Here is a 9,459-nt window from a genome sequence, read left to right as displayed (position 1 = left end):
CGAGTAGGGTGTTGAAAATACATCTCGAACACATCCTTGCTGAACGTGCCCAACAGCCCTTTATGCTCTGCTGGCACCACCACCAATCAGCCTTGTTCATAATGAATAATTGATGGACCATCACTTCTTTTTCTCGTTGCATGTAAGAGGTAAGGATATAAAGTCATACATTTATAGACATAGACGTATACTGTCGCTTCCATTACATTCAGAAGCATTCGCCTGTCCCCGGCTCTTTTTTCCCCTCAACTTGCATACATCAGAAGTCTGGACGACCTCAGCACCACAATGCACATCTGACGAATCATTCCGCGCACACCGGAAAGGACCCCCTGGCCTAAATGATGTATAGCAGGATATTGTTTATAAAATGGAGCCATCACATGTTCAGTCCCTACCATGTGTATGCTTCTCTTTAGCCCACCGACGGCACATTACAGCTCATTTGTACCTTATGTTACTAATAAATAGGGAAGCAAACCATGATCACATGAAATCGGGTTCTGTCCTCCAAAAATACGAACAAAAGACATAGAAATATGGCGTAGTAGGCCTAATAGTTCAGCCACAGATATTTCATCTTATATACTGTTACATCCACGATATCTCACAAGGGACTATTTTATCGGATGCCGAAGTTTGTTGGTGAGAGATGAGCAAGAGACAGTGGCGGAATCTCCGTACAATTACTGGGTGTTATTCGGCACTCAAGCACGGGTGAGCTCTGTGTTGGAGCTTCTATTGTACGCGTACTGGGACGCGTGAATTGGAACCGATTTAATAAGTTCGCGTGTAAATAATTTTCTCTGAACGATCTCAGTTTTTGATGTGAGGGACTCATTCTGCCTTGAGGTCAAAGACTTAAGTTTTTTTCAGGGAAATAACCATAGAGACCGCAAGCTAGTGAGCTATCCCGGCTTGCAACTACAAATGTTCAACGACAGCTAGCCAACAACTGGAATTGGAGGACGCAAGTGTGGCTACACACAAAAGGACTGTGACTAGTTTGAATACGAAACAAGAAAAAGTAAGGAGATGGAAATTGCAATTAATTTTTTATAATGAGTAATCCATTAATTAATTGATTTGTAGCCATCCGCCGGTTAGGTTCGAACCCACGTTAATTTGAGTGTCTTTGGTTATATAGACTATTTTCTATTGGTGCCAGAGGAATGGATCAATGTAAATTGAATGGGACGCACTTCTTTCTGGGTAGTTGTAGTAGCCTATCAAGAAGTTGGCAAATGAGAAAAGTGGCATAGGATATACTATAGTGTGGAACTCCTAGACTATTATAAAATAGTGTGGAGCTCCCTCAATTATTGTAGAAAATCTCACATTCTATCCGTTTTGAGATACCTCTCAAATAGCCTACCTGACTTGATTTCAATATTAATTTCCGTCCTCACATGTCTAGCCATTTCCTATGGAATATTTGGGAAGTGGTCCATCAGAAGTTTGCTCCCTTATACAGTGTCTCGCGTCTTCATTATACGTAGGCCCTATGCTGATATCACTTAACTTTTTAGCCCAAAATTATGCCTACCAACCAGTGGTAAGCATATAGATAGATAATGCGCTGATAACCGGCTGTTGTGGTAACGTAACAGAGTCCATTGTTAACTCAAAGCTAGACTATACGTTCAGTAAATGTTCTCTCTCTCTGAATCGGCAAAATATGAAGAAATGTTATCTTTTAGACACAAAATTAACTAATTTGATGGGAAAGATAGAGAATTTCTATAGTTTCTGTCAAAAGCGCAGTCTCCGCTACTTTGTGTGGTACACTCCAAACAAAGGGTGCTCGCTCATTGTCAATTGGACAACGCCGCTCGAGTAGTAGATGGTAGTGCATGAAGTTGAAGCCAGTCCAAAAGAGTTAAAGAGCGATAGTTTAACTGGGACTTCAGGAAAGGGCACGTAATGACATCTCGGCGGTTCTTTTAAGCATTCGCATAGGGTGAATTTGTAGCGTAGGCTATGTGAATTCAAGTGCCTATGATTGACGTTAATATTTTGACAGTTGAATTCGACATGGCAAGTTGGTTGAGTTGTAGCCTACGACTAAAATTGCACTTCCACAGCGTAGTTACCCTTGTTGAGACATAACTTGTATTCAGTCCAATTTGTGTTTGCTTTTATCCGTCAACAGTTAATGGCAGGTTGAAAGAACATGTTCCTACTTTTGGTTTCAAAACATGAGGCACGGGAATGGAAAGGGCTTTGTTGGTGTTCCTCATATTGCCCATGATCGAATGTGTTAAAGTGAGAACCGGTATTGGCTACATTTTCTTTGTGAATGGCATTGTTCAGTGCTACATCATATTCAGTTTGTACTGCTGGAATTTTATATTATTGCCTAATTTTGTAAGGGAACTTAGCTGTGCTGTCCTCACTAATCTAATTCATCACATACATTGGTGTTGTACTGACTCTAACTCACTCTCCCAGCCATGCCGTCTGTGATGGAGCGCTCGGGTTCTGGTGTTTTGTCCCGAAGCAGGGCCAAAACAGTCACCAATGGCAACACCCACCATTCAGAAGAAGAGAGCAGTGATGAAGAGCACGCTCATGGTACTGACATTGTACACAAATTCCAACACACTCCTTTTTTCTTCTTATATGTTTGGTTTGCGCTCTCTCACACTCAGGTTCATACTTGCGTTACTAGCACAAGGAATTGTCCTTTCCTGTGTATGACCAAAATTACTTGCATGCATCCACTCTCTGATTCCTCCATCTGATTTCTTGAGCTTTCACTAGCCTTAACCTCATTGGCAGGTGAAGATAGATTAGAAAAGGTGGTCACATATTTCTTTCTATTTGTCTTCACGCAAACATTCTACAGACAGCATGATCCGAGTTGGTGGAGACTACCAAGCGCAGATCCCAGAGTTCAAACCAGGTATGACAATGCAGCTTTTCACACAGAAATAGCAAACTTTAAAGTCTGGCCAGAGATGTGTAGGTGACTCACATACAGATGGAACTATATAGATCTGTTTTTAACCATCACTGCTAGTGAAATCTGTTGATGGGATCTGTAAAGATATCTTTCACTCTTAATGGTGTAGAGTGTGAGTAAAAATGTGTTTACATTAACAGATAGTCCCCCACGATATGATGAGAAGGACCAGAGGAGCATGCTGGTGTGGACTCCCCACAGCCTGGTGTCCGATGCCATGTGTAAGATTATAAACAAACTCCATCGCAGTTTTAATGCTAGTGTTATGCAATAGAATTTGACACACACACACACACACTCCAGTGTTTCCCACATAACTTAATTCTATTTGTGGTGGTAGGTTTGCAGAATTAACTTGAATGCAACAGTTTTTAACAAATTAGCGCAGCATGGTTATGATGCTAACCAGATTTAAGTACAATTTAGTACAACCTGGAAAAATCATTGTGTGGTGGTCAGTGTTGATATTGTGGTGGTTTGTATGGAAAACACTGCACTCTCAGATGTCAGACACTCTCATAGATGTCAAATTTATGTGTAACTTGAAATATCTCTTTGTCCCCTTCCCACTCATGCATTTAACTGGATGCCCATCAGTGGACGAGTATATCCTAATGGCGAAGGAAAAGCATGGCTATAACATGGAACAGGTGCGTTTAACTAACTTGACGTCAGTGGCTAGCAGAACTTCATGGAGCTACTTTTTACATTTTAGTCCTTTCTCTAGATCCTACTCATGTACAGTGTTTTGAATAAAAACCAGTTGAAACTTGTGTATAAGGGAATGGTCACAGTGGAAGTGATTATGTACGTTGTCACAAATGGATTGTTAAGTCTTCAGCTTAAGGTTCATCGTTCCCTTTTCCCCTATTCTTTAACCCGTCTCTCTAGGCCTTGGGCATGCTCCTCTGGCACAAGCATGATGTGGAAAAGTCACTGGCTGATCTGGCCAACTTCACCCCCTTTCCGGAGGAGTGGACCATAGAGGACAAGGTGCTGTTTGAACAGGCCTTCAGCTTTCATGGCAAGAGCTTCCATCGCATCCAGCAAATGGTGAGAACATCCCCCCTCAGGCCCAGTGGCATCTGCGGAAGACTGACAAAAACATGCCTGTTTCTGTTTATGTTGAATGACATAAGTTGAGAAAGACCGGCCATGTTGAGTAAGAACAAGGAACATTGGTGTCCATGTTTTGTTTTTGCTCAGTAGGATTTGTACCTGTCCTGTTTTACAGTTGCCCGACAAGCTTATCTCTAGCTTGGTCAAATACTACTACTCCTGGAAAAAGACCAGAACTCGGACCAGCGTCATGGACAGACAGGCTCGCAAACTTGTCAGCAAGAGAGAAAAGGATGACAGGTGAGAGACGTGAGCTTGTAATTCATAAGATAACACAGGCAACATAAACGATGCAACACCAAGGACTATGTTGAATGCTGGTGTTGAGTTACTTATTATTAATATTCACATTATTATTATTCTCTTTAGCAATGATGAGATTGAGGAAGGAGACCCTGGAAGCGACAGTGACTTTGAAATTGAAACGAAGAAAGAGGTGCGCTCAAACTCTTCACGATGTCATTTTGGAATGTTGTATCATCCGATCAAGTCCGTTTGCTGTTACGTTTAGCACTTCAATTGCTAAAGTAATCTAAGGCTAAATGGTTTTAACATATGTCTGTTGCCCTCTTAATTGTACATGGGTGAATGATGCAGAGTCTGTCTGTGTTACCTTTAGTTCTGAAAGCAAGTTCTTGGGTCCTTGAAATGAAATGCTCCAATAAGGTTCATTCACAAATCTCACAAACAGTAGCTTAAAGGTTGTATCAGCGATTTCAGGCCTCAAAAAGGCCCAAATATAAATTAATTATGTTTCATCTATTCATTTCATCTATTCATCTAATCTTTCCTAACGATCCACTAGCTGCCTGCCCCACAAGCAGGCCGTCAAAAAAATGCGTCTCTGTAGGCAGCCTAGGCTCCGAGATCTGTACACAAAAACAATTGCTTCCAAAAAGCGTTGGCAACCCGCTCAAAGGCAAAATAAAGTGTTTCAACCAATAACCGACGAGATGCACGTTTAGGAGAGTTTTAATTGCACGGTAGGGAGTAGCGAGCTAGCTCTCTGTTTTGTTTGAACATCAACAGAAGTGATGTATCCCCGCTATCGCTGATACAACCTTTAATATAACCAACCTTTTAATCATAGACATGCAATGCAAAGATTCTCTGTCCACTCTGTCTTTGCTGGCAGTCAATGCTGGTCCCAGAAATAGTTCCGATATGCTTAGGATGTTTACGAACGTGTGTCCTTTGTTGCTTTTATGACGCAGACAACTAAGCAGAGCTCAGCGGGTGGTGGGGAGTGGGCGTCAGGGCGATCAGGCCCGATTCGAAAGGAGAACCAGGGGTCTCAGTACCGACACCATCCCTTAAGAGCCCGTCGCCGTCCCCCAAAGGGAATGCACTTGGAACAACAGGACATCGTTGGCCTCTCAGCAACCGCAGACACAGGAGTTGTGTCCAATCGGCAGCTGGACTCGCTACTTGTGTCCCTAAAAAGACAGGTAAAGAATTGTAACAAATAAAGGCGCGTGTTTCTGTTTACAGTGAAAGAGAATTGTCTATTAGTCATTGTTTGAATTTCTGTGTGAGTCATGTTGACAACCCTAGGCTGGATGAAAAGTCCCAAGAGTTTGCCATCAGTTGAAATAGTACATTAAAGTACATAATTACTGTCATTTACCTGTGTGACTGTTACGTCTGAACTCGGCTTTTAGGCAAGACAGGTCCAGTGACGGGTCCACTCCCTGTGTTAAGGAAATTAATCACAAATGCCAAAATGAAATCTATATACCTTTCTAAGAGTGTTTGTTTGTGTGTGTGTGTGTGTGTGTGTGTGTGTGTGTGCGCGTGCGTGCACGCGCCACTGCCATCTTTTTCTTGACCTGATGTAATCATCATGTGAATCATCATGTAATCATGCATGTGGACCCTTCCTAGTCCATGGATTATAACTACCCTCCATGTGAAGAAGTAGGCTATTGGGATAGTGTGCTCTTGGCAGTAGGCAGAAGACAAGTGACCCCTAGTGTCCTTCAGAGGAACACAAGAATATAAGTATCTCTTTTCAAATGGACCTTCTTTGCCAACTCTGCTTTAACCACCTCCACGTTGCAGGTCCAGAGCATCAAACAGGTGAACAGCACCATGAAGCAGAGCCTTGATGAAGGCATCGATACCATGAGGCCTACTGAGGTAAGACATGTTTCTCATAGCTGTGGAGACACACTCAGCTCGACTCTCCGATGCCATACAGACCACAATTTCATGTCTCCCTGTACTAACTTTCCGCACACCCATCCTCCTCTCTCCTCCGTTGCAGCCCAACCCTAAGATCAACTCGCGCTGGACCACTGAGGAGCAGCTCCTGGCTGTGCAAGGTGAGTCTACCGGATGCTCTCCTTACTTTGACTGAAATTTGGTAGAAGCAAGCAGGCGAAAATGCCTTTCAAGGCATGTACAGAAAGCAGTCAGTGGGCCTACATATAGAAGGCTTTCCTTTCAATTTATAATGAGTGGATATTGGCCATGGGATGGCCCTGTACCATACCACTTCCTTAACTATCAATGCCTGTCATACTATGTAGTTAAAAGACAACTCCAGTCTAAGAACAACCTATGGTCTATTTTTGGATGATGATGAGTGTAAACTTTTGTTGGGGACCAAAACAACGTTTATTGTAATAGTTTTTATGTAAGGCCAGGCAAAATAACATAGTGATAGCCTTGAGGGCAACAAAGTAAATCACTACTTTAAGCCAAGTTAAGCTTTAAGTGTACAGAAAAAGTATTAAAAGGACTGTTTGTACAGTTAGTGCATTACTTTGCTATTGTTGCATACATTGACAGTAAATTGCATGGCTTTCGGTAATTCGACTTGTACAGACTTCTCATAGCAAGATGGTGGCAACCAGAAAAATAATTTAGGAGAACTAGTGCAGCCTTAGCTGGGTGGTGGTCATATCAATTCTTGTTAGTTACAGTGATGGTGAACCAGAAGACACTGACGTAAATAATGTAGAATAATGTGGATGTAGCAGAAAGAGATTAACAGGGGCACTTTGCTGACCATCTCTTAGCAAGTCATCTTGACAGTGAGAGTAACCGCCTGTCTGTTTTTGGCCTGGCTTTGTCCTGCAGCAATCCGCCGCTACGGGAAGGACATGGCGGCCATCGCTGAGGTGATTGGCAACAAGACCGTCGCCCAGGTGAGCTCGTTTTTCAACAGCTACCGGCGGCGCTTCAACCTAGACGAGGTGCTGCGGGAGTGGCAGGCCGAACAGGAAGTACTTCAAGGGAATGCTGGGAATTCGGATGCCATGAAGGAACTGAATGGGAACGCAGGAATGGAGGAGGAAGAGGTGAGTGAAGGAAGGTGGAAGAGGGAGTTAATAGATGGAGAGGGATGAACAGAGACTATTTACTAATGATAGACTGATTCATTAATTGATTAGTTAATGATGCACACACATTTTTTCCCCATCTGAGCCTTCTCAGTTACTGTAAAGTTAAGATGTAGTTTAAGGATGGTTCTATATTCTAAGGAAATAAATGGCACAGGCTTTCCACTTATCTTATGTTAAGTCATCATTCAGGAAAAGAAAGGCATCTGTTAGCTTAGCTGTGAATAAGCATAATTGCCAAGAGGTGAACGGTCACTACCCTTATGAACTTGATAACTCTGAATCTGTGCCTGAATCCCCCCTGCCCATTAATGCATCTCTGTCCCTCTCCTCGTAGATGAAGATGGACACTTCTTCTCCTCTGTCCCAGTCGGGCACGCCCTCCCCCTCCTCAGGCGTGAGCTCCGGTACCACCAAGACCCCGCCTCCCCTGACCCAGCCGCCCCCGCTGCTGCGGCCCGCGCCGCCGTCCGCGCCCCCCAGCCTTCTGCGCCAGCCCCCGCCGCTGCAGACCAGGCCTCTCCAGAACCGCACCCCGCACAACCACCCTCCGCCGCCGCTCATCCGGCCGGCCGTGGCTGCCTCCGTGCAGCAGGGCGGTCTGCGGAGCTCGCTGGGCTCGGGGGCAGCCTCGTCCGGTCAGCTGCCTCCCTCTCTGGTGGGGCTGAAGGTGGAGTCACCCCAGACCCACTAGCAGCGGAGTAGTAGGGGTCAGGTGGGTGGGGGTTGGGGATGGGTGTTGGGTTTGACATATTAACACACACCATACACTTGGAAGCACTCTCTAACTCAGGCAAGTGGAGTGATGTCCTTTATTTTTTTTAATTTAAGATCCTCTGAATCCTTCAGATCTTCCAATAGGTCTCTCCCTCCTTTCTTCCTTCTTTCTCTCTCTCTTCCTGACTTCCCCTTAGTTACACATCACTCCTCCCCCCTCCTCCACTTTGCCGATATCTAGTATTCTCCTCACGTTATGCTGTGGAACCAGCCTCGATCACAGCCACTGCCTGCTCATCACAGCGACACCAACAACTTCTCACAGCCACCGTAACGTGCACAGAGGAACCCATCCTCTCTCACAGTATGCACTCGCTCAGCTGTTTCCATGGTAACCACAGGTGGTGTCCTCAGCTTCAGCACCAACTGTCTTGGGTACCTTCTGTGACCCTGCCAAAGCTGTCCAATCAAAGAAGACAGAACTTGTAACCAAAATCTCCTCAATACAACCGAAGCCTTCACAGCTATACACTGGATAGTCGTGGACATGAAGGATACCATGACAACAGGCTTGAAGCAGACCTCCCACCCACCATTGCCACCACACATCGCTATGGCAACAGTGGAACATGTTGAACTGTGCAATGAAACACACGCACAGTGTTCCAAAGTGTGTTGGTTGTCAAAAAGGGAAGTGTGTATGTGTGTTAACTGACACTCGACATAGAAGAGCCATGTACTGTTAGTATTAAATGATCCAATTGTCCTTGTTTTGGTTTTCTTTCCTTCTTTAATATATTTTGTTGGAATAGGTTTTCAAGGTATCGTCTGATAGGTAGTCTAAGTTAGCAGTGACACAATTGAGTCTGACTGAGCACTAAAATGACCCAAAACTACTTGATTTCAATGTGTACACACAGACACTAATAGATGACGTGTTCGTCTGATGGCCACAGATGGAAATGCCAAACAGCTTGTTGTAGCCTGGCCTGTTCTCTACACTGCTTTTTTTTTTTTTTTACTCTTTGTGTGAGGACTGTTTACATGTGAAACTGGAATTGCTTGTAATGTTTTGAAAAAACTTTTGTACTTTTTTTTGTCTGTTTTAGAATAAAGAGAACTTGCTACATGTGTGTTTTACGTTATAAATCGTGGATTATCTTACCATCTAAATTCTGCTTATCTGATTATCCCATTGTATTCTATAGATCATGTTGGTTTCAGGTATATTATCTGCATGTTTTTGCAATTCCACAGTAATGTAAACATGCAAATGAAAGGCCTGAAACTGTTTATGTATAATAATCACAC

General features: G+C 43.7%; 1 protein-coding gene across 1 annotated transcript; it reads left to right on the top strand.

The window, feature by feature from the left end:
- Nucleotides 1-738: 738 nt before the first annotated feature.
- On the top strand, nt 739-8,218 carry rcor2 (REST corepressor 2). The gene is made up of 13 exons (XM_076289721.1): nt 739-1,027; nt 2,452-2,574; nt 2,849-2,905; nt 3,106-3,186; nt 3,563-3,615; nt 3,857-4,018; nt 4,200-4,324; nt 4,454-4,520; nt 5,299-5,532; nt 6,146-6,223; nt 6,351-6,408; nt 7,169-7,389; nt 7,769-8,218. The coding sequence occupies exons 2-13, from the start codon at nt 2,454-2,456 to the stop codon at nt 8,123-8,125; spliced, it is 1,614 nt and encodes a 537-aa protein (XP_076145836.1). The 5' UTR covers nt 739-1,027; nt 2,452-2,453; the 3' UTR covers nt 8,126-8,218.
- Nucleotides 8,219-9,459: the final 1,241 nt, after the last annotated feature.

This window comes from Alosa pseudoharengus, unplaced genomic scaffold, assembly GCF_046254945.1.
Source record: "Alosa pseudoharengus isolate Yale_2024_CS ecotype anadromous, Long Island Sound unplaced genomic scaffold, YU_APseudo_1.1 YU_APseudo_1.1_scf_17, whole genome shotgun sequence".
NCBI classification, from domain to species: domain Eukaryota; kingdom Metazoa; phylum Chordata; class Actinopteri; order Clupeiformes; family Clupeidae; genus Alosa; species Alosa pseudoharengus.
This window is presented reverse-complemented; position numbering and strand designations above follow the sequence as displayed.

Coding starts and splice junctions, on each gene's coding strand:
- rcor2 (XM_076289721.1), top strand. CDS start 2,454: ATGCCGTCTGTGATGGAGCGCTCGGGTTCTGGTGTTTTGTCCCGAAGC. Junction 2,575..2,848: donor TGATGAAGAGCACGCTCATG/GTACTGACATTG, acceptor AACATTCTACAG/ACAGCATGATCCGAGTTGGT. Junction 2,906..3,105: donor GATCCCAGAGTTCAAACCAG/GTATGACAATGC, acceptor TTACATTAACAG/ATAGTCCCCCACGATATGAT.